Genomic DNA, 26,193 nt, shown 5'->3' on the forward strand with positions numbered 1-26,193 from the left:
GCTAATAAATACTAGGGGACTTCATGGAGGAAGCGTAATCTGCATTGTCAACATCTGGTTCCAGCTAGACTTGCCATTAAATGCCCTCACCTGTAATTTTTTAACAGTTAAGGTGAACTTAAAAATATGTTCAAAGTAAACGTTAAAGAATCAGGGGGTGAAAAAAAAGGAATCAGGGTGTGTGTGTGTGTGTGTGTGTGTGTGTGTATAAACATATACTAAATACTCTTTAATTTCAATTCAGCAAATATTTTGAGCTCCTTTCTAGTATCCCTAGGAAGGATCCTGAAAAATCCCTAAGAATGACTGTTTTCTTAAAGTCAAGGATTCAAAAAGATGGAAAATAAAATAAATTTTCTTTTAGATTTGTTAACTTTTTTTTTAATATATACAATTTTAGAGGAATTAAACATTCACTACTGGAGATCAAAGCTCTGATAATTTCAGGCTTTCCTTCTACTGACCTCTGGGACTTTGTAAGAATAAATCACTAAAGATCTATCATGCCTGATTGGTTTTTTTTTGTTGTTGTTTTTTTAATGTGAGTTATGGCTTAGATCAGTATTTCTTAGATATGTGGGTTGCAAGAAACAGTAAAATAAGTGAAGGTTGAAGTTGCCATTTGTTTTTTAATAAGAACATAAACACACAAGCTGCCATCTCTAGTTAAAATATTCCATTAAAAACAACATATTAACAATAAAAAAGGCAGAAGGGCAAATTCAAAATAAGGAAGTCCTTCATATTAAAGAAAATTAAAATATAGTTCAAGAAAAAAATTACATATTATCTTTTTTTCCCATTTTCATTATGGACTGGTAGAAGTTTCATAAATGCCTAAAATCAGTCCATGGGCCTGTGCTTAGTAATTATTGAATTAAATGCTTCTTATGGTCCCTTTCCACTAGGAAACTCTATGATCTATCTTCTTATTTTGATATGGTGTGTTAAGCAAATGTGATTAACATTACATAGCATTACATCAACTAGATATAATTTACCTCATTCAATGTAATTAAAATAAGGAAAAGTACTTTTTTTAAGAACCAGGGGAAATATCTCCTAGTGATTGATGTAGCACTTTGCCACAACACATCTTAACACACACTACACACGTTAAAGTCCTTTCCAAAAAGTTCCTGTGGGAAATGACAGAGTCATTTGAGCCTATTAAAGTATCACTCTGGTTGCACAAACTAGAAAGAGAAGTTGCATTGTGGTAACACCAGTCTTTATCTTAGAGACCAAGAGTCATTTTGCAAATTTGTAGTATCATTTCCCCAAACAACTCAGGACCGAATTATACTTTAGTTCCTCAGTTCTAAATTTTTGCCGAGGCAGAAACACAGCTCTCGATTTTTTTTTTTTAAAGTGTTGCTGACGGAACTGAGATAACTTTTTACTCCACCATGTATATCCTTGGAATAGCCTTAACAAGTGAAAGATGTAATAAATTAGACATCTCTTCATTTTAGAAAGAGAAGATGGAAACATCACTGGTTTTCTTTTCTCAATTAAATATGTGCGAACCAAAAGAAAAAACTTTTTTCAAGTTAATACATGGTTCAGGAAAAGGAGATACAAGCAAAGAAGCCAAAATCAGGTAAAATCATAATTTTAAAAATCAGCCTTATACTTTAAAAGTGTGATTGACATTGAGTATTTGTTAGCACTTGTTTGTAAAATATCTGTTTGAAAATATATTGGTTGTACTGTTACATGTTTTAAAAAAAAAGTCTACTTACTAGGAGTAAATAACTGTTAAACCTTAAGTGTATTAATTTTTTTTAAAGTATCACAATTTTAACCACACAGAAGAACTAGTAATAATATTTACTGAAATATAATCTCAAATACTTTATAGACACTAGGGTAAAAACAAGTATGCTTCACATATGCTATCTTAATTCTTCCACAAACATAGTACTTAAATGAAATTCTTAAGAAAACCATCGTGTGTTGAGAGTGGAGGGTGAGTGAGAAGGCTGTCCAGGTGATCACCAACCCCGGCCTGTTTGATGGTCAGAAGGATTTTAATTGTCATCCAAGTTGTCCTGAAGCTAATGCTTTTTCATTACAGGGATAAGGAAAAAAGAAATAGGCTAAGTCTTCTTGTGCAGAAACTTGAGTTTCAACAAGATATCCTCTCTAATAGTTCTGGGCACTTGGCCAAAGAAACAAGGTGAATAACTTTTAATTATTCGGGGGTAGATTTTGCTGATCCTATCATTAAAGATTTAAGAAAGAGGAAATTAGAGATTTCCATTTTATTGTAAATTACACAGTAATATAAGGAAGGTTAGAGATCTTGTTTCAAAAAAACTAGAAATATTCTATAAAATGAAACCAATTTAATAGCCTGAATTAAATAATCTCATAAAAATTTAAAGATGCCCTTTCAAAATTATATACCTGTCAATTTAAAATAATATATTTTACTCCTTATAAACTGATGAAATACTCATTAATTTAAGAGTTTTCACAATGTAATATTGTCATTCAGAAGTGCTGTTCATCTCTTTCCTCGGTAGTTTGGGAAAAAATGCCCTAGACAGAATATCAAATAAAGCACAAAAAGAGATATTTCGTATGTTTTAGCCATTTCTTTAATTTAAACAGAAAATGGAATAGCCTTATATACTAGTATATTACAGATTCTTCCAAATTTGAAATATGACCAATAAAAGATCCAAGACAAATATATACAACTCTAAATTATCATGTCTAAAATATTTGTTGTATTAAAAATGTTTTATATTTCTTACCCCTTTAAAACTTCATTAGTCAAACTTCCTCTATCTGTTTAAAAAAAAATTGCTGCATATTGTGGTAAGAGTTTCAAGGAAACTGCAGTTAAAAAAAAGTTTGGCTGAAAGATATTGTCGGTTTAGGTTCTTCTATTTGCTGAAGTAAGAAAGATAATTGATTTCTTTTTCTTTGTTTTTAAGCACATGATTAATTTTTCCTTAGAAAATAAAATAATTCATACACTCACGAGAAAATATTTAATGTTATTTTAATACATTGTTTGATAGGGAAAATCCAGAAGAAAGCTGACCAATGTTTTTGAAGTTTCCAATGTAAATACAATTTTGATTATATAATAATCAAAAGAGAAACCCTGTGAAATATGACTGAAAAGAGCAGTATGATAGCATATATTAGAGCAGATTCCTAAATAGATTTTTTTGCACACTATGTAATAAAACATTTTCTTTCTTGAACAGAATCTCCCCTGAAGAAGCAGTGATATGGGGTGAATCATTTGACAAACTGCTTTCCCATAAAGGTTAGTGCTACTTTTCCCAAATACTTTATTCCTTAATGGAAAATTATATGAAGTATGCATTTAACTACCTTAAGACAGGCTGTCATCAAACTTTAGTCTGATTGGTAATTTACAGCAATCTGAGTTTCTTATCAACAGAAAAAACTACATAATAATAGAATGGTCAACTAATAAAAGTATTTTTTAAATTATTGTTATTTTATTAAGAATTACTTATTGTGGATGAAATATTTCTTTGTGCTGGGTTAATAGTTTCCAATTTTCAGCAATTTTTAGTTTTTGAATGAGACCCTTAGTTTTATTAAATCCCAGATTATCCATGTTATTTTTATTAAGAGATCTAAAATCTAAAGTAGTTCTTTTGATGGACATTTAGGAAATCTTCATGAAAATATACATATTTTTAATTTTACAAATGCTTCACTCTTCCTATCAGTCATCAGAATTTTGCAGAAGAGTTGAGAATTAGGTGGGTATTTGAGGTGGAGCTTTGTAGATGAGATGGATGGTGAAGACAAATACTGAGTTCCTGTTTGTCCAACACTCCAGTAAAGCGTGGGTTAGAGGACAGGCTCTTTATAGTCAATTTATAAGGCAGCAGGTGAGTAAGTTTTTTGTTTGTTTGTTTGTTTGTTTTTTGTCTTTATTCAGTTCACAATCTCCTGCTGGTAGCAAAACTGACAAGTTGAACTGAATAAGCGATGAGGCTAGGTCAACCACAGGGTTCATTGTTTTCCAAACGAAGCCAGACAGAGTCTGCTTAAGAAGCAAGACTTCATTACTACCAAATAGCCGCAAGCTTCCTCAAGCCCACAGCTTTCATTTGTGTCTCCAGGTTTTCTGTCCTTACCTCCTTCTCTGAGTTCATCAATGCTACTGACTGGTTTTTCTCACACTGAGGTGTCTGCGGGAAGCAGGGGCTCCCATCACTGGGGCAGCTGGGAGTACAGGGCTTGTAATTCAGTCTCACGTACTGTGCACCATATGATGCAACACCAGCTTTTCTTGTCTGTCTTCACGTCCTGTATTTTTCTCTTCGCTAATTGTCTATCCATCTCTAAGGCTCTGGTGACCAGTTCATGTTCCCCTGACTTTACTGACAGAAGATTCCTATCTGTGCAGACTACCCCTGAAAATCTCCCCTCTTCCAATGAACACAGATTGGCCTCTGAACTGTAATCCTGATGCAGAGAAAGAAAAATATGGGTAGAGAAATCAAGGCTTAAATTTAGGAAAGGATGTAATCAACAGAGGATAGTGGTAAGGAAGGAAGTTTATGCTGAAAAAATACAAAGTGTTACTCCATCCGCATTTCACCATAATACTCCATCTCTCCCTATTTTGGAGAATAACAGCGTTCTTTAACTCCTCACTTAGCTTCATTCTCAATATTCAGTCATTTCTCAACTATTATTAAAATTCTTACCAAATACATGTCAAACCTGCTCCATTCTCATTATCTCTGCTGCCACTGTCTTGGTTCAGGCATTTGTCAGTTCTTATGACTAACTACAATAACCTGTGTAAAAGTCCTCCCTAATTCATGCCTCCCCCAAACATTTTTTTTTAAAATCTCCTATCATTTCCAACATTTGGTCACAAGTCAGCCCTTCAGCCTCAGAGCAAGGGAAAAAAAGAAGTAGAATTCATTTTTTTTCCCTAAGGAAACATGTCTTTTCGTCTCTGGATCCCCAAACCTGACACATCACCTGGTAAGTATTAAGTGCTTGAATAATACAACGCCATGTGTTGCTCGGAAAAAGTTAGTCCTGGGTGCCTTTTGAGATTTAAGTTCTGGTTCTCTTCTGTAACACAGTGGTTGTATCATCTCAGTTAAGCTTCCTAATCACTTTCACATTCAGTTTCCTCAACTGTAAATGGAGATAACGATGTCTCTAGCTCCACTAGAAATAAATTTCTGTCAGGATTAGATGAGATGATGATTAAGAAACCAATAACTACACAAATGTAAACAGTTTCCACTATTATGAAAAATATTAATTATCAACAATAAGTTTCATAATCTTTTTTCTGTTTTCTAGCCTACTCCCAACTGTGTAACCATCACTTACAGGGTTAAATTTCAATAGAAAGAAATATACAAGCTGGATTTCTTTCTCCAATTTCATAAATTGATACATAATAATTTCATCATACTCTCACGACCCATTCAGAGAGAAAGATTTAGGAAGGTCATCAGTCCTACAAGAAATGCTCCCCTGACATTCTAAAACCATGTTGCTTTAAAAGCAGTCAAGACTAAACAAAAAAAATTGAGTCAGCTGCTGTCTCTTGGCTGTCCACTGGTGGAAATATTAAAGATGGGAAAAGCAGCAGCAATCTGAATCAAAAGTGGGTAATATGAATCCCCCAAAATCAGCACCGACCCACTTGGACATCATTGTTACCGTGTATGATCAAAGTGCTAATTAAACTATACTGAATTAAAAAAAATATGTTAATAGCATTATTTTAATCAATCCCCCAAATCCAATCATTTTTAAAATTATAAATCTTAGTAACAGTAAATTATAAAGCTTAAAAATAGTACCTAAAAAAGTCTTATGGTTGCAGTGGTTAAATTCAGCTCATTTCTAATGACTTAACTCTAGGCCAAGAAGAAAAAAAAGAAAAGTTACTATATTCATGCACACATACACACCCACATACACACAAACACACACACACTTCAAGAAAGACCTTTGCTGTATGAAATTTTATAGTATTTCCCTTTAGTTAAATGTGTAAGTTTCTCAAATTCTGTATGCTTTGTCTATACAAAGGAAATGGATATTGTATTAAATTTAGTCAAATGGGAAATGAGGTGGTAAGTCAAATGAAATACAATGGAAATTTGAGTATTTGACAAAAATGGCTGATACTAAAATCACTGTAGAATAATTAGTAGCATCTTTAGGAATGGAGTCATAGAGGAGGTGGTTCTTATGCTAGATTTTAGGGGATTAATCAACAATTCACTAGCTGGACAAAGAGAGAAAGAGATCATCCAAGCAGAAAGCCAACGTACGCATGGGGCTTTAAACAGTGCGATTGATTTAGTGAACTAAGAAGAAAGTAATTCTTTATTGAAAAACATAATTTAAAAAAGAAAGGGTGGCTTAGGGTGACAGACAATAGACAGATGAGACTGAAACAGAAAGAACACTATTTTTGCTGTGTTCCAGAGAAACCACAGCATCCCTGGAGTGTTTTGATAATTCCACTATTATATTCAAATTTCATTCCTAAAATGTAACTGAAGTCTTTTAAAATTATAAAAAAGCACAGAAGAATATAAAATCTAAAGGAATATAATCAAAGTATGGACTTTCGTTAGTAATAATGTGTCGGCATTTGTTTATTAATTGTAACGTATGTACCTTACTAACGTAAGATATTAGCAATAGGAGGGCACTGGGGGTGAGGTGTACGGAAGCTCTGTACTGTTGTCATAGTTTTTCTGTAACTCTAAATCTATTCTAAAATTAAATTTTTATTTTAAAAAACTCAAATATGTTATGAAGTAAATTTAACACAATGCAGTCCATCAATAATTTAGCTTCTGTTCCTTATTTGTTTCTATGCAGATATTAGGATAATTTTCCCTGCTGCCCCTGTTTATTGACAGATTTGTCTGAAATTGCAAAATGAACCATTCAAATCTATCATTTAAAGCTGTATATCGGTAATTTCTAAGTGTTGTTGAATAAAAACAATAAGCAAGAATACAACAAAAACCAGTATCAGACAATAGCTGTAATTTATAATCATCAATTTCAGATTTAGTCAGTCTTTTTACTAATTGACTTTATAAAAATAAATTTTGTCAATATCAACCTAGCAAATCAATTTCAATAAAAATCTTATATATGTATATTATACTCACACATTTGTGTTTGTATACATATATGTATATGGTTCTGTGTAAGATAGTTCTGAAAGTAAAACAATGCTGCTGAAAAGGTATAATTTTGAAAACAATTGGATAAATCATTTTTAAAATGTCTATAGAACTTGCAATGTTTCACATAGGCTTTAGAAAATCATTAAACGAGACTGTATAGATGTGTGCAAGGTTTCAGCAGGCAGAAGAAAAGGCTGTTCCTGAGTGTAGAAAAAGGCAAGAAAAGGGCTAGAGAAATAAGTGATTTGGGTGCACGAGGAACGCAAGCAGTTCCCTTTTGCTGAGGCAGAGCAGTGAACAAACACATTGGAAAATCAAACTGGGGACAAACTTTGGAAGAGTTTTTTGGAAAGCTGGCTCTGATGGCTAGAAAGGCAGAATTCTATGCATATAATAAGGACTACTTGCAAGGCTGTTAAAAATATAAAGCTAACCTCAAGGTAAGGGCTACTTTGGAAAGAAAATGGATGAACTTGGTGACTGACTGAATGTGTACATACATTGTAAACTGAGATGATGAAGAAATGGGAGAGGAAGAAAAAGGATAAAGCAAATATCCCTAGATTTTATTCCATATTAATAGGAAGATAACAGTTCCTTGTAGAGATCAGAAATAGAGGCGGAAGATTTGGAGAAGATAACAGGTGAGAGTTTGGACATATTTAGTTGCTATTAAACTGTATCAAAAGTTCTGTAGGATTTTCTAGGCACACACCTAGAATTTGGAAGGGCGACTGACCACAGTAAGAGATTTTCTAACCATCTCACAGAGCTGGTAATTGAAGATTTGAAAGAGAATGTAATTTCTTATGGAGTCTCTGCCAATAAGAAAATCTTCCAACTACTATATAACTGTTTATTTTCCTGTACATCCTTTATTCCAGTCATTGCAAATGATTTCAATATTTGTAGTTTTTATTAATGACTGTTTGCTTGGATTTTTTTGCACCCTAAATTGTGACTGTACTAAGCTTAACTTTGAGAATAATTCATAATAGGTTAAGATACAAGTAGAATGTGTAAGGCATTGCACCCACTTGACTTAAAAACACGATCTGATTATACTGTGGAAAATACTTATTACTGACTGAGTAAAGGCTGCAAGGAAATGCGTACTTTTCTTTTGGGGAAGGAAATGAGCACTTCTCCTTACACTTTTTCAAGTTGCCCTTCCCAATTTTCAGTTACCAATTTTCTGCAAGATCAGGGATTCCAGGGTTCTGCAAAGTTAAATTTCTGAATCAAGCTGACCTATGTCGAACACCCAATTTCCTAACCTGTCTGAAGAATAAAAATAAGTAAAACCCAGTCTTAATAAATGGACCACATAAAGAACTCATTACTGCAATAGTAACCACAACATTCTGTGGCAAGTCAAAAACAATGACGCCAAATATCAAAGGCGAAGCAGTGAAACCTAGTACTTAGGATATTACTATGTACTTGGGTTTCCAACTTCAGAGTTTCTTGACTTTTTGTTTCATTTGGTTTCTTGGCATCAGAAAAATACTCCAACAGATGCCAGAGTTTCAATTTAGAAACATGCAATTACAAGTATCTCATATTTGTATGACACATGGAGCCAGCTCCTTCCAGTGTGAATTCTAATCCCAGGTTCCATCAAGCACTTTTGGCAGCTGCCTTCACGACTGCTGCCTCTAAAGGGCTGTTTAGTAAGTTGCTGCCTCTACATGAGAAATGGTTCCATTGTGACCTGACTTAACGCAGCTGCCCAAAGTAAGAGAAACAGGAAGTAACTGATGTGCTGAGATAATCCTGCACAACACTGCAGATTATTTTTTCAAAAGTAATTTACCTAAACTTTTAAATACATGAATTGCCTTCTCATTCATCATTAATTTGTTTCTTGAATCAGTATTTATTCTTTCCTATTATATTCATATTGTGTTAACAAAAATCTGTTTCCTTTGATCAACTCATCAGAGCGTTTTTAGCGCACGCAGTGCCCTTCCTGATGCTCGTGCTGTAACTTCACTGTGACTGTATCAGGCTCAAGACTGAGCACGGGAACAAAGGGCTATAGCATGAAATTCCAAAGTGCAACAGCTGGTACACAGTCAACACTCACTCCTGCTTTGTGAATTAGGCAAGGACTATTTAAGTAGTGTTTATAATAATTTCGGGAAGATTTTTATCATGATAAAGTGATTATAGTAAACTGATATTCCTCTGCTGCTCCCAAAAGAATTAGTCACCTCTGCAATCGTCCTTCCTATGTCCTTGGTATGTACATGCCTGTCTGGTCCGCTAACCTCCATATTCCTCACCAGTAAGCACTTGTTTTGTGGCAGTTTAATGATAAAGGTTCTAGAACTGCAAACAAAATAAACCTGGACTCAAACCTCTGTGCTGTCTTTTACCAGCTGTAAGATTCAGGGCAAATTAAGTCTCTGAACCTCAGCTTCTTCATCTGTATAAATGGGTTGAAAAGGACTTACTCCTTAGGGCTGATGTGAAAATTAAGTGGAACTGCTCCAATAAAAGACATATGGTGATGTGCCAAGACTTCAGCAAACACTCAAAACTTCTAACTATTGTAATTAATATTTTTGCATTTTTAGTATATAGCACAGACCTCAGGTCCACACTAGGTGTTTCATACATAATTAAAAATAGAGGAAGGAAGTTATTTTTATAAGTAACAATTTCAGATGCCAAGAAACTGAATGATCCCTTTTAGGTGTCCATACAAAAATTTTGTATTATAATTCAGGTTTATTAATAGGAAAAGTCATAGCCAAATCCTCCTAAAACTGTCACAGTAATTTATCACTTTGCTTTAGAAATAATTTGGTATTTAAAACCTGATCAATCCATGCTTATACATGACATATGGATAGAATCAAATGAAATCAAAAAAGCATTTCCCTTCACTGGGGTCCAAGTAACTGTTCATAAACCCAATAAAACGTATTCTTAATTTCCTCTTTCCAATCTAGATCTGACCTGGAACAGACTGTTCTGTGGTTAAGATTGCAGGCATTTTATTTGCTATCTTTGCTGTAATTTCCATTTACATAGTAACAGAGAAGCAAGCGAGAACAATGTCTTTTTTTGTGGGAGCGTTTAAGAGGGAGGACCTACATCAGGAACATACAGAGCAATAACACCCAGTGATGGGCCTTTAATATCAGCAAAGCGCACATTTCCAGATGAATGCTTTTGCTTTTTTTTTAAATTAAGGTTGCCATTTTTATACTCTTAACTGACAGAAATAGATTTAAAGAAGTATCAAGCGTTACGCATTGAAATCCACAATCATTTTGTTGTCTTGCTTCCAATTGTTTCTTAATATGTAGTCAAAGAATTCTCTTCAGAAATCTACTTTATAGCAGCTATCAAGGCAAATAAAAAATCAGAATTCTATTAAAAATACAAAAATCTATCAGTTCTAAAAATTGTTACTAGGGATACATTAAGAGAAACATCTATATTAATATGTGTATAATATATGTAAGTTAAAATTCAGTCCAGTGAATAGTGGATGTTAATTGGGGGGAAAAAGGACAAACATCTTAGAAATTTGAAAGGGGAAGTAAGTAAGGGTGCTAAGCAGTGGTTTTCTGTTACACTAAAAATTCATCAAGGGGAAATTCTCAATGTTTGTTTTAAAGTTCCGGCCAGAGGCTGGGGCATGACGTTGTAACTGCCTAAAGTTTGGTTCAAGTCAATTGGTCTACGGATGGTTGTTTTTGTTGTGGTTTCACTTTCACACATCTAAACATTGCCCACATTTCAAATTCGACTTCAATTTCAATCTAGGGATTGAAAGGCACATTTTGCCTTAGTTTCCTTGTTTCCTTCCAGGATCATTATAGAAGGGGAAAAAAAGGGGCCAAAAAGTAAAACCAGAGATGATGCAGTAACAACATCTTTCTAGTTGCGTAAATAGGAAAAGAAGTTTTCAAGCTGTTGCCAATCAGGAGCCAAACGACGCTTGTTCAGCCTATTTGCTAAAGTCATCAGCCTGAGGCTCCAGTTTTACCTGAAGTCTCGAGGGGATGCTGCTGCAGTAGAGTTTTCAAAAATTAAAGGACTGTAATCTTGGGCAACAGCAATGACTTGAGCTGCTTTTTCACAAGTTCAGGTACTGAGCCACGCAGGCAAAAGGAGTTGTGAGAAGTAAAATCAAATCAGAACACACTAAGGAACGGTAACTCCTAGGAGTCCTGGTGGGTTAACAAGCCGGGGTAAAATCGGCATGTCTGGCTCCCCGCCATTCACTTTGGCAGCTATTTTGGTTCAAAATTAATAAAAGCAGAGACAGATCATTAACTTTACTCTGAAATATATACATTTTTAATTATTTAGGGAAAATCTTCTATCTATCAAAATGCTTCCAAGAATCATCCATGTATATTTCTCTGCTACATTCTGAGCAAATCACACTACACAACATGAGAAATACATTTTGAAAAATCACTCACTGTGCTATAGAAATAAGAGTGGTTAAATATCACCCACAGTGATCATTCTTCCTTCTTCTCAGTGACTGGAATTTGTTGACTTATTCAGGAACCAGTTAACACCTAGTCCTCCTTAAGATGGTTGTTTGACTAGGAATTATTTTACCAGCATCTAATCACTGCAGACAAGTTCTGGGTTGCACGTCAGGCCTACCATACCTTCTCAGACTCTTGCTGAGGTTAACCTTTGCTTGTTCTCCTAGTTTCTCACTAACCTTTAACCGCTAACACCTGGTGCTCAGGATCAAACTACCGATCCTACTGAGGAAAAGAAATGGCAGAATCTCCCCTTACCCACATGAAAATGCCCATGGAAGGGGCAGTGGCGTAGAGGAGGTCCACATGGCTCTTCCTTCGTGGTGGTGGTGGTGGTGGTGGTGGTTGGAGAGATCCTACCCTCCAACCCCTAGGGATTGTCTGTAGGTTGTTACATCATTTATGACTACTAATTCTTTATGTTAAGTTAAGCAAAGAAAGCTATCATTTATTTCAGAATTTAACAAAATTTTAACCACAATGCTAGAATCTGCTTCTCCTTCTTCAAATTTTTGGATTTAAGTCTTTAATATTTTGTTCAGAATCTTTACATCTGTCTGTGATCACTGGGTCTAGACTTTTCTTTCCTTTTTTCGTTCCTTCTTAACCTGTATTTCGGGGAGGGGAGTGTTGCTGCTCTATTTGTCAGGTTTTGGTATTAGAGTTATCTGAGCCTCTTAAAATGAGAAGAAAAGTATTCATCCCTCCACTACTTTCTGGAAAAAAAAAGTTGTATAAGATTAGAATACTTTTTTCTTAAATTTTTGATGAAATGCAACAAATCTGGGCCCAAAGATTTTTTTTGGAGGGTGGAGGGTATGTTTAATATAAACTATATTTGTTAATTAAATTAAAGTTACAGATTTTCCTCTGCAGTGTCAGTTTGGGTAGGCTTTTGTTTTTAAACAATTTCCCCATTTTATTTAAATTATATTTACTGGCACAAATTCGTTCATAATATTTACTTACTATCTGTATAATATCTCCTAGATCTATGGTAATATCATTGACTCGCTTCCTATTATGAAACAGCCTTACTAGCGGTTCTATTTTATTAATATTTTCAAAGAACCAACTTTTGACTTTGTTAATTTTCTTCATGGTTTGCTTTCTTTTATATAGACTTCAGCTATTTTTTTGTAATTTTTTTTTCCTTCTTCTTACTGTGGCTTTAATTTGCTCTTGTTTTTCAAACTTGAGATGGAAACATAGGCTTTTCTACTAATATAACACTTTGTGTGATAAATTTCCCTCTAAATACGATTTAAACTGCATCCCACAAATTTTGCTGTGCTGTATTTTTATTATAATTTGATTGTAAATATTTTCTAATTTCTCTTGTGATTTCTTCTTTGACCTATATTTATGTCTGTTGTTTTATTTCCAAATTATTTATGTGTGTTGTTTCTTTTATAGCTATGTTACTAGTATTTATTTTTTATTAAAACCCTTAGGGGCAAAGGACAACTCTGCAAGAAATCAATCTTTTGAAATTTATTTAGATTAACTTTACATCCTAGCATGTGGTCTATTTTGAATAATCTTCCATGTGCACTTGAAAAGACATGTTTAGTAGAATGTTGTATAATTGTCAATTAGTTCAATTTGGTTAATAATGTTCAAGTTTTATATATTTTCACTTATTTATATATTCTCACTGATTTTATATAGTCTCCTTGTTCTATAAATTTGAGTGAACAGAATTAAAATTACAACTACAACTATAATTGTGAATTTTTCCCCCTCCTTTCCTGCTATCCTTAGATTAAAATAATTTCTATCCAACTGTCTTCTAATCTATTCATCTCTTCTTCGGCAGTCTTGAATCAGTTGTCATGCCTACCCAATGAATTTTTTACTTCAGGTATTTTCCATTTTAGTTTTAGAAATTCCATTTGATTGTTTTTTATAGTTTCAATTTCTCTGCTGAGTTTTTCCATCTATTCACTCAGTATATCTTTTTTTAACCTTTACATTTTTCAACATATTAATAATAGCTTTTACAATGTCCTGTGTGTTGTTTCTAACATTTTGGATACCTTGTGGTCAGTTTCTATTGACTGCTTTTATTATTGATAATGAGTCACTTTAAGAATTTCTTGCATGCCTAATACATTTTTATTGCATGTGAGCATGGAAGAAGACATAGGAGTCTGGATTATGTTGTCTTCCTTTAAAGAGTGTTAGATTATTTTTCTGGCATGTCAGTTAAATCACTAGTAGATCCTCTTGATTCTTTCTGATCAGTTTGAGCTTTAAAATCAATCTCTTTCCAATTTATCCTAGTATGAGGACAAAAACCTTGCCTTTAGGCATAGTATTTATACCAAAAACATAGTCTTTGTTGGTTATCTCCACTATGGCTGGGCCAGAACTCCAAAGTCTCCCAGACCTATGCAAACTCTCTTTTCTCCATTTACATTTCATACCCAGAGCAGCTCTACCCTTCCAGGCTTCACAGGGTTTGCCCTACCCGTGTACAGCCTGCCCCTCAGCCAAAGATCTGCGGGGAACCTGCATGCAGACTTCTGGGCACCCTCTGCATCTTTCTTTTCTTTTTTCTTTCTTTCTTTTCTTTTCAGTACCCTAACCTACAAACTCCAAACAAATTATGATCCCCAAGCTCATCTCTGTCTCCTCAACTTAAGATTTTCCACTTTGCGTTGGCTCCATGTGCATGCATTCCAGTCTTATCTGTGTCCTCAGGTAAAAAGCCAGAGCAGACCCTAGGGCTCTCGTCATTGCTTCTCTTCTCACACTGCTTCCCGTCTCTGTTGCCAGTTGTGCTCTGCGAAAACTACTGTCTTGATATTTTGTCCAGCTTTATAGTTATTTGTAGCCAGAGGGCCGATTTACTTCCTATTACTGTCATGGCTCTCCTCTCCTTTATAGTTTAATTGCAATATTTCTTTCCATTTAAGGCAGGACTCTGAAAACATCAAAGATTTTGTCTTCCGTGTACTACTGGACCACCAGTACTTAGAAGACTGTCCAGGAGGTAGTCAGGACTCAATAAATATATTTTCCAATAAACTAATGAGTTGCTCAGTGGGTAGTACAGGATGAAAACAAACTTATTTAATAAAATAGTTGGCCAAAGAATTACAAATATGCTTGATACCCACAGTGATACCCAACAGAGAGCAGTGTACTTCTAGGAGTTTGTCAGCTTATCTGAAGCCACATAGGCTGGCACTTCCCCCAAACTCTAACCTTGCAGGTTATGATACTGACGTTGTCATTCGTTAGCATGCCAAGAAGGACACAACTCTCAGGAGAAGGCTTGTGTTGGCAAAAAATGAGGCTGAGTTCCAGCTTAATAATACAGACACAGAAATAAAACTGTCACTGGCCGTTTCTCTCTCTGTGTGCTCAAAGAAGCAGCCAAATCATAATAAAATTTGTGCTAGACAAGCTTGAAATTAGAACATTAATTAAATGTTTAATAGCATCAGGCTAAGATAAGGATTGACTTCTTAAATGAACTAGTATATTATTAATTTTATATCCTTGGTGTCCATAGTAAAATAGGACAAGATTTTTTACGGGGTTTTTGTTTGTTTATTGCCTTTTTATGCTTACTGGCTCTGATGATTTCTTTTAAAAATATTATAGAACTAATATTCCATTAAACACAAAAAAGTTTCCTAGAACTTTTGTATTTTTAATGAAATTTTGTATTTTTTCTCATGTATTCAATTATTGATTATTTCTTTCAGTAAGTAAATATTGATTGATTTCTTCATGCTGGGATTTTTTGAGTACAACTAGCCAAGGGTTTCCATCTCATGAATCTCCCAGTATAACATGAGAAGCAAAAATGAGCAACGTAGCAAAATATTGTAAGTGTTACCCAGGGTACTAGGAAGTCATGTATGAAGGGCACCCAGCTTAGTCCTGGGAGGTTGATGAAATCTTTCCCAATAAAATAATTTTTAATTTTAAACCTGAATGTATGACACAGATTGGACTATAGAAAGTAGACTGATACAACTGGAGTAGGAAGAGAAAATGTTTCCAACAGGAGCTAATGTGAAGCGATGTGGGAACATGGTGCATGCATGCTTGGGGCTTAGAGTGTGAAAAAGATAGTGGAGAGAGATTAAGGACATTATTGGAAATTTTTAAACAGTGAAGAAACATAATTAAATTTGTACTCTAGAGAGATAGTACTGTCTGAAATATGAATAATAAGCTAGGAGAGTGGAGGGTGGGCAGAAAGCAAGGGAAGCCTGGTGTCAGAGTCACCAGTCAGAAGGTTGTTATAATAGTCTACGTAAAAGATAATTCTGGTTTGAATAAAAGTAATTCCAGATTGTACGAAAAAGACAGATGTATGGTACATGAAACAGACAGTGTAGACAAAATTTGATTATCAACTGGGTGTGGGCTGAGAAGAAAACTGGGGAGCCCCAAGGATGCCAGAGTTGTGGGTTAAGTTGTTGAGTGGATGGCTTCATTGAATGGTAGGCATTCTAGAAGCTTCTGGGTAAAGATAATGAGAGATACTCAAGCTGGAATGACTTTCTGGTTCTGTGGAATAGCCCCACCACATACACCCAGGGGAGAGGCGTGGCTGAGAGAGACCTAAAGCAGGGTCCAGATTACAGGTCCCTGTTAGTCAGGTCTAAGTATGACACCAGCCTCACTTCAGCAGGAATGATACTCAACCTCCATAACCATGGAGATTTCAGCTAATTTATATTCAGTCCTTCGTGTGTACTATACAAGCTGTGCAGATTCCAGCGTATTAGAGGGAAGTTATGCCTGTTCTGCTGACACTCGTGGTTATACTTGAATATCAAGTGACACATTTTCTCAGCATTCATATTTTATAGTTAAAATACATCACTTCTTTTCTCGGTAGATGGACTGAAGACTTTTACCAGATTTCTTAAAACCGAATTCAGTGAGGAAAACATTGAATTTTGGATAGCCTGTGAAGATTTCAAGAAAAGCCAAGACCCTCAACAAATAATTCGTAAAGCAAAATCAATATATGAGAAGTTTATACAGAATGACGCTCCACAGGAGGTAAAGATGGTTGTAAAAATTTACATCGGTTTGAAAACTTTTTGAGAGAATATGTCTTCATCAAATTGGTATGCCCGTACACTCTACTGGGAAGGTCAGAATTCTGTTGAAGCAACAATGGTGCTTATTTACGAGCAGACCACGTTTCATTGTCCTTCACTTTACTGCATTTCGCATCGTGTTTTTAACAAATTGAGGGTTTGTGACAGCCCTGCCTTGAGCAAGTCTGTTGGTGCCATTTTCCCAACAGCATTGGCTCACTTCCTGTCTCTGTATCATGTTTTCGTGATTCTCACAATATGCCTTACTTTTTCATTATTATATTTGCTATGGATAATCTGTGATCAGTAATCTTTGATGTTACTGCTATGGCTCACCGCAGGCTCAGATGATGGCTAGCATTTTTTGGCAATAAAGTGTTATTGAATTAAGGTATGTACATTTTTTTCAGTCATAATGCTATTGCACACTTACTATGCTAGAACACAGTGTAAACATAACTCTTCTATGCACTGGGAAACCAAACATGTTGTGTGATTCTCTTCATGGCAATATTCCCTTTATTGCGGGGGTCTGGAACTGAACTCGCGCTGTCTCTGAGGTCTGCTTGTGCACTCACTTCTATACACAAACAGGATGCATCACAAGATACTGCCATGGAAGGAAAGGGATAACTGAAGTCACTCCTCAGGGTGTTTTTATTCTAGATGAAGAGTAAATACAATGAATTGCAATATTCAGATTCATTCACTGATCATATTAATCACTTTAGCACAAGTAACCTCCCATAGAAACTAAAGATTTTTAAACTTGATGAAAGTAAGAGAAATAAAAAAGTTTGTATTATACACCATTTTAATGTTGGCTCATCTACCTGAACAAAGTTTTGCTTGCCCAGAAATAATTATCTCTACATCTTACGAGAGACTAAAATGAAAATTTCATAATAGAAAGACAAAGTAAACCTAATCAGGCGATGCTTCAAGTGAAAAAACAAAAGTGATTTTCTTTGACTGCAAGCTCAGTATGAAGTAACTGTGTGAAACAATTGTTAAAATGGCTGTCAAACTAGCAAATATTACATGACTATCATTGAAGACAAATCAGATAGTTTTTATGTCTTCATCTTGTGTTCAATAAATAACGTCCTTTCATTGAGGCAGTAGGACGGCAGTCCGTCACTGCTCAGAGTTCTGTCTCACCATAAATTGGTGTTATCCTTGAGGCAGCATTGCCTATGTAGATATCATCCCCCATGAAATGACAGTTATTTTCCTTGTTTCAGTATGTTTCAGTCTGTTTTCGGTTTTAATGTACTATTCTGTCTTCCCCAAGGCCACCCTCATACACAGGTAAACAAAGGCTGTTCGTGTGGTGTCACCTACCAGGGAGAAGGAAGAAACTTACCTGAACACTGAAAACTTATCACCATCAAAACTAAATACATCATCAGTGCTGTGATAAAAGGCACTAAAGAATTTTGTATCTTTAAAACATAAGCATTTTCAGCACAGGTTTGCTTGTAGGAAAGACACAGTATAATGAAAAGAGTACTGGATAAAGCAGAACGCTCACACTGAAATCCCCCAAGCATGCCCCCAACATGCTGTTTGCTCTCACTCAATATAATTTGATGCAGTTGAGTTTCCACTTTGAAAATGAGTTGGTCTAATGATCTCTGTGATACTTACCATTACAATGTTCTATGGTCCTAAGTTAGCAGAGAGTGAGAGAGATCAGTAGCCTAGGGAGAGAAGAACCACATGAGATGTCAGCCCCGAGTAGATGACTGGATCGCCAGACCCGCAACAGGAAAAGCACCAGGCACCCAGGTGCAGTGTGCCCCCTCCAACACTGAGTCAGTCCTGAACTTCTGTTTCTCAAAGGTGTTTACTTAAGAAGATTGACCACAATTACACTTTTTAAATTATTCTTCTTCTTCAGGTTAACCTTGATTTTCACACCAAAGAAATCATCGCCAGGAGCATCACCCAACCCACCCTCCACAGTTTTGATGTGGCACAGAGCAGAGTGTACCAGCTCATGGAACAAGACAGTTACACGCGGTTTCTGAAATCTGACATCTATTTAGACTTGATAGAAGGAAGACCTCAGAGGCCAACAAATCTTAGAAGACGATCACGTTCATTTACCTACAATGAATTCCAGGATGTAAATTCAGATGTGTCCATTTGGTTATAAAGAAAAATCAATTTTGCTCATTTTGCTGGCATACTTACACATCTGCTTCTGAGATACAGCATCTTTATGCTAACAAATGGGTATGCCTTTTAAAATAAAGTATGTCATTTGAAATGATTTTAAAAATGTAAACCAAAACTTTTATTCTAGCACTGTATACTGTATCTGCCAATATAGTCTGTAAAAGTTTCCATTTGACTTTATTTCATTCATAGTCAAAAAAACTTACTGCTTAATTAAAAGGCAGTAAAGAAATAACAGCAATGTTGTATAAGCTTGTAAAGTTAAGTAAAGGTTAGGCTTTTGCAAAATTGTCAACAGTAAAGCCAAATATCTAGTTTTTTTTTTTTTTTTTCTAGATGTAAACATTATAATGCTCAGACATTGATACATTTGGATATTTTCTGTAATGATGAAACTTCTCTCCAGCTCAGTTACAGAGACTGGAGAAGTGATCCACTTCTTATAAAGGGAGTGGATGATCATTTGTTCTTGGATTACTAACCCTGGCTCATGAATAGCAATGTATCACTTCCAGATATAAGCCAGTAACAGCAACCTTTGAGAGGACACATTCATCTCTACAGAACTTCCAAGTTAGACATAACCTGGGCTGATCACGGAGGGTGGATCCACACTTGGGCTCATTCTTCAGTGAGCATGGACTTACCTGGATACACAGAACCATGTCTGCGGGCCACAGAAACATGAGCAGATGGTGCAACAGCTCCAGGTGAGGACTGAGGCGAGCATCTTCTCATCCGTCAGGAGAACCTGCTGCTAAAATAGTGGGCAGTCAGTCACTGGGATGATGACCAGAGGAGGTACATCCCCAAAGTAACGAGCCTTCATTTTTGGAATGAGATGAAGAAAAGAAATCGGGAATCCAAGGCCGTGGACACTCAGGGATCGGCCGCACTGGCTCGCATTCAGGAAGTGTTCCTCCACGGATGACTTCCTATTCCACGTCTCACGGAATCATTTACTACGATCTTATTCAAAGATGATGATGCTAATAAGTATGTATGTCTCCACTTTTAGGGAAATACTTACTTTCAGATGTGTGTTGCATGGTCTGTAAATGTCTGTATTTAAAGATGCCATACGTTTTGCTTTGGTAAATGTTATCTTCGTTGAAATGTAAAGTATAAAAACTGTAGATGACCAGTAGTAATAAATATTATAAATTTTTTCACCTGTACAGTTAGTGTTTATTTGACCACTAAGTGCTCTCACTGGTGATTGATTATCCTTCCTGTCCTCCAATTAGACAAAGACATACTTTCTTCTTTTAGAATGATTTTGGAGGAGAAAGTATTCATCGAGGTCTTTTGTCACTAATCTTAATGCTAAATCAAATCCTGATACCTGTTGTGAATATGAATACAACACAGCATGCATTTCAAAGATCAATTAAGAAAGTATTTTTTATTTCTAATTTGGCTGATTCATATTTTCCCTTTTTTGTGGCAGTCTCTTTTCAAAGAGTTTGACTGCTTTATACACAGAGTTAAGACCTGATCCAAGCTTTCTGATCTCATTGGAGAAAAAAAAAATCACAGGCTGATTTTAACAGCATCTTCCTAGGACCACAAAGAGCTAGTACGTAGCTTTTTCATTTGTAATACTCTTCAAAAGCATCCAATATCATGTTTAAATTTTGAAATATTCAATGAGACCCTTCAAAAACATACCTGGACTTTTTTTGATGAAGTTAATCCCTGAATTCAAGGAGCTTGTGTCAGTGAGGGAGATAAGTAGCCGGATACAGAAAACAAAGTCAACAACTGGAAAAGAGAAAGAAGTCAAGTAAAAACATGCAGACAGTAATGCACACTTGCTGAAGGAATGGGCCGAAATATATAACAAAAGCCTGAGCATCTCAGCGCCCGGCTCCCTGATCAGATGCCTGATCCTCAGAAATCCATTTCCCCTCAAAGCACCCTTACCATACATATTTATTTTCCAAGATAAGGACTCCGGATTTCTAATTTTCTTTATAGGGCTCACATTTATGGATTCCGTTGATTTATTGACTTGATGTTTTCCAAAGCACCTCTTGGTTGATGCCCAAACAAAAAAGAGAGGCAAATAATTACAGTTAATGAAGGACATTTTTAGACTAAAAGTTAATACGGGATATTGGTCTAGGAATAGTGAACGATTTTACAAAAATCTTGGAAGTACACAGTACTTTCTCAAAGGAGAAAAAAATTACAGGAAATATCTTACTTTTTTTGGCCAGTCACATGTATAAGAACAGAATGTCTTTAAAGAGAGACTTGGGTTGAATTAGATAATTTGAGGTGTCGTGAAGCCCACAGACAAAAGTAAACACCTTATTTTATATATAATAGAAGCTCAACGAAGGACCTTGGAATCAAATGGAAGCAACAGAAAGCAACATGGGCAAGGTAGGACAGCATTTCAGCGAAAAGTAAAGGCTTTCAAATGTGGCGTATTTTTATTTGAATCCTGACTCTGCCACTTATCAAATGCAGTATGTTGGGAAAGTTACTTAAATATTCTGAACTTCAATTTTTCATTTGTAATCTTGGAATAAAACATTTGCAGTGTTCTTAAGATGATTAAATTTTAAAATATTTGTAAAGTACCAAGTTAGATTAATTGACTTTAGTACATGGACAGGATTATGAAAAGTATTCCCTGTATTTAAGTATCACATTTTAATTATAATATAAATTTTCTAGTAATGTCTGGGTTACAAACCAAACAAATGTCCCTTGAGAATAACGAGATTTCTTGAATAAAATATGGCGGCAGCTACAGCTCTCACCAAATCTTTTGTATTTTTGCACTGCATACAAAATTTTGTAAATAATGACATTTAGCTAAAGGAAAAATATTGGCACATTAAATGCTTAAATTATTTTCCAAAGACAAAGCTGAAAAAAGGTTAACTTCTTAGTTATGTGTAGTGTAGCCCTTCTTCAGGAGAAAAAAAGAGGACAAAGAATATTGAAAATAGACAACCCCCGAAATACACACAGACTTAACTACAGCATTAACTAAATTTAAACGCGTTAAATTTATTTTCACTGTGTCGTATTAACTGGCCTTATATTTACTTGCCTTGCTCTTTAGTTATCAGCTGTCTGAAAATGAAAACAAAAACCAAAACCCTTGGTAATTTGACAAATTGGTTCATCTACATCACCTGAAGCCTTTTCAATAACGAAAGTAGAAGGTAAGATAGCATATCCAAATCCGTTCTCTGTAACACGCTGATTGAGTGAACAAATATTTATCGAACGTGGTGTGTTTGATTTGCACTGTTAGCTATTGGACATTCAGAAGTGAGTCAAACAGGAGTGAAAGGGAGGAAGAGGAAGAGGAAGAGGAAGAAACTTTCTTCCTGGGACATTCTCTGATAAAGTATGCCGTCTACGACATGCAACTGAAAGCCATGCTTTAAACAAGACAATTCTTCATATTTATCCCAAACGGCAAACCCCTCTATGACTGATGACGCAAAGATCACTTATCTTTTGCAGCTAGGACTTGAGTAGCTAATCTCATTTAAGACAAAAGTAATAGACCCACTCACTTAAACTTTGCCTGTATTTTATAAAATGAAAGCAAAACTAACTAAAAGCATACACACGTATACAAACACATTTTAATTAAGGTTTTTTTGTTGCTGTTAATTTCATTTCATTGTTTTTGCCTTATAAATCAACGCATTGTAGATAGATCCTTCAAGGAGTTAAAAAAAAAAACCCACATAACTATTAGGAATGTTCAAAAAATCATATCACTTGAGAAACAGAGAAATTAACAGCATCAGTGGTAAAATATTTCATTTTTATAAAATTAAAAGGCAGTATCAATTAAAAGGCATTATCAAGAAGATAATCATTTTACAGAAAATTCACACATTTATGTGGAACTTTGTTTTCTAATTAAATTTTCGATAGTAGAAATGTCACTTTAGAAGTAATAACCGAAGGAAATACTTCATTATAGATTTACTATAAACAACAGCATTGACTTTCAGATAGTCTGTTTACAGTCTCACCTCCAATATCTTTACCTGCTGGCAGGAAATAAATAATAATTGTGGGGAAAATGAAGATTAAAACGTTATTAAATTGGAGCTACCACAAATAACAAAATTGTGATTAATAGACTCTATTTACTAGAACAAGGAAGTGAATAAAAAACATTTGGAAAGATTGCCACGGATAAGTGAAACCCCTCAGTTATTTTCTGAACATTACACTATTGTTACATGCAGAGAAGTTGGAATATTTAAACATGAACTCAAACGAGGTCAAATGAATATTAATGATACGAGTATTTAGTAACCCATAGCTTGGAATATCTTATGCCTAATTCATGCTTATGGAATCCTACAGAACCCCAGCGGCTCAATCAACATTTGCTGTAGCTTCACGTGGGCTCCAGTCACCGTACTGGGTGGAAGGAGTGCAAAGATGAGTAACACAGCATAAAGTCTGTCCCTGAGGTTATTATACCCATGGTGTTCCCACTGGAGGCAAGCACATAAGCCAGTCATTTCAACATAACGTGCAAAACACTCACATGTATCTATCTGTGCTCACCTACCTCTAAAAAATGGCAAGACGGTCTCACACGATGGAGTGCGATACCAGAGTCACACCTTTTGTCTTCACAGTATGTCTGAGTGCATTTTATAATACGAGATTAGGTACTGAATTGCTTCCTTTCCATTGAAACCTACCTTAAAATGCCAATCCCTGGAAACCTGAACCGATCACATAGACTATATAAATGGGTGTCATTCCTATTATACTGTGATTCATTACAGGTTCCCTTTAAGTACGAGCTCCCAGAAATGTATTTAGGCTTTATTCACAGAAAATTACTTAACAGAGAGCCTCTGGAAGTAGGTTTTTGACAGGAAAGTCAAAAGCAGAGCATCAAAAGACAGATGAGTATTAACCAAAAAGCCAGATAGACGATACCTGAAACTATGAAGTAAATTTACTGAACAGTCATGATTCAATCTATAAAATTTATTTATCTGTATTTTTCATAAGCATTTCTATTGTGAAATACAATAAATACATTCTCTAAAAAACTCACATGATCATGAAGGAAACAGTAACCTTGCAATTTCATCCATTAATTTACTTTTTGCTAGCCAATTTTAGGTGTATTTTCTTCTATTCTGATTTTTGTTTGGTTTTTTTTTCTCTAGGCGGCTTTTTTCCCAAGAATTTATAAATAAAAGAAGATTTCAGGGTAATATATATATACACATACATACATACATAGATTGAGTTTAAAGATAATAAATAATAATTATAATTATTCTTCAGTCTATTGGGTTAAGTGCATTTTCTGTCACATAATTTCACTATTTCTCCCTCACTGAAGAACATCCTTAGGTAAATGTTTGGGGTGATATGACTGTTTATTCTTCCCAAAGGATTTTGATTAGAAAATTTAGGTTATAAATAATGGATAAAAAGTAATTAGAGAAAAATCAATAAAACAGAAATTCTGTGCTTTAAAAAGTATGTGAAAAGAATTTTTTTATTCCTGAATATTGCAAATATTGATTGTTTATTCTAGCAACTGTCAGTATCTGAGGAAAGAAATCATTTAATCTTCATCTTCTCATTTTTTGTACCAAATCTCTGAAGGCTTTAGAAACTTCAGAGTAATTTAGGGGCCTCCGTTTTCTTAAGTGGCTGAGTCAGAAAATGCACCTCTCAAGGCAGAGTTGAGTAATTATCACAGCACATATAATATTTCTCAGCTAGTTTCCCAGCAAATGTTTGAGACATGTCCAAGTGATAGTAAAGTTAACAGTAAAGGTTACCTGGCGGAAATCCCTTCATTTCAAGGACATATACATCGGCAACAAAAACAATGTACACATTCTGGACAAAAAAGAATGCATTACAGAAAAATGAAAACCATGATCATCTGAACCACAATCTCTAATATCATACCATATTTTTTAAAAGCACTAGTATCATAGTCATATCAAAAAGAACCCATATTTTATTCTACATATGACTTAATGACAAATAAATATATGAAGAGAATAAACTGGAAAAAAAACCCTCCAATCTTTCAATCCAGAAATAAGTATTTTAGCATACATGTGTATTTCCTTCTCATCTTTTAAAAATCTACTTTAAATTCTCATCATTTGAATAACGGGTTATGAACATGAATACTAATTGTCAGAAAATTCTATCTATTGATTACAAAAAGTTGTATTTTAAAAGTAGTATTAATATTTGAAAAAAGTCTGTTAATTTTACTGATATCAGTAATGAACTAGAGCAATGAAGCCATGAGTAGAATACAGCCAGATCTCAAAAATGACAGGTGATGATATACTTGAGGTAAGTCCAAAATAATTATTGGATTATGAAGGTATGAAGATAGAGTTGAGGAACCAAAGGAAGTCCAAAAAAAAAAAAAAAAAAAACAAAGATGAGATCGATGTAACAGTGGCTCCCAAAAGGTAGTATTTTATTACAAATAACGCATTGTGGGATGCTCTTGAACAAGAAAAGATCAGCAAGATTTGAAATTTTCTATTCAAAGGCATGACATTGTTCTGAGAAGGGAAGCCCACTTCATTACTAGGAGTCTGCCTTACACAATTAGCAGATTTCTTAAATTTTATTTCATCACTGAACACTAGTGCTGGAAGGAAATTTAGAGATCATGTTTCATCAACCTTTCACATTTCGTAAGTCAGAAATAATGAAGTCATCTGCAGAATAATTTAGAGCAAAATAAAGAATTTGAGTAAAAACATGACTCACACATCAACCAGCAGCCATTTACCTGTTCATCTCATCGATAATAATTCCTTAGTGCCTACTAAGTATCAGGAGCCTCCTGTAATAAAACACACCACCTGGTGAGTATACCAAGCACAGTGCTCTGCCAAAAAGGCGTCTGTTTGTTTTACTGGAAATGAAACCTTAATCAGACCTCAACATGAAACTAGACTCTTTCCTTCAAATTTCTTTTTGCTGATATTATAAATATGTGTGTTAGTGTATATATATATACACACACACAGTCATAATTATTCAAAAAATGCAAACTATTTTACATTTAATTGTTTTTAATTTAATTTTACTTATAAAATGCTACAGATACTACCATTTAATTGAATGGTAATTTTTGAAGCAGAGAAAATTCAGAGAATTTTATTTTATGAAAAAATGAAGTAAATTATGTTTATTGGCATAGTATTTGAA

The 26,193-nt window shown here is 34.8% G+C and overlaps 1 protein-coding gene across 2 annotated transcripts; it reads left to right on the plus strand.

Moving 5' to 3' along the window:
* Positions 1-1,273: 1,273 nt before the first annotated feature.
* Positions 1,274-20,153, plus strand: RGS18 (regulator of G protein signaling 18). Of its 2 annotated transcripts, XM_006190156.3 has the most exons (5): positions 1,275-1,603; positions 2,081-2,182; positions 3,228-3,289; positions 16,584-16,750; positions 18,695-20,153. In XM_006190156.3, the coding sequence occupies exons 1-5, from the start codon at positions 1,485-1,487 to the stop codon at positions 18,950-18,952; spliced, it is 708 nt and encodes a 235-aa protein (XP_006190218.2). In that variant the 5' UTR covers positions 1,275-1,484; the 3' UTR covers positions 18,953-20,153. The 2 variants fall into 2 exon arrangements, with proteins under 2 accessions (XP_032322669.1, XP_006190218.2); XM_032466778.1 differs by lacking the exon at positions 2,081-2,182 and having other exon boundaries at positions 1,274-1,603.
* The last annotated feature ends 6,040 nt before the right edge of the window (positions 20,154-26,193 follow it).

This window comes from Camelus ferus, chromosome 23 (assembly GCF_009834535.1).
Source record: "Camelus ferus isolate YT-003-E chromosome 23, BCGSAC_Cfer_1.0, whole genome shotgun sequence".
In the NCBI taxonomy this organism is placed as follows: Eukaryota; Metazoa; Chordata; class Mammalia; order Artiodactyla; family Camelidae; genus Camelus; species Camelus ferus.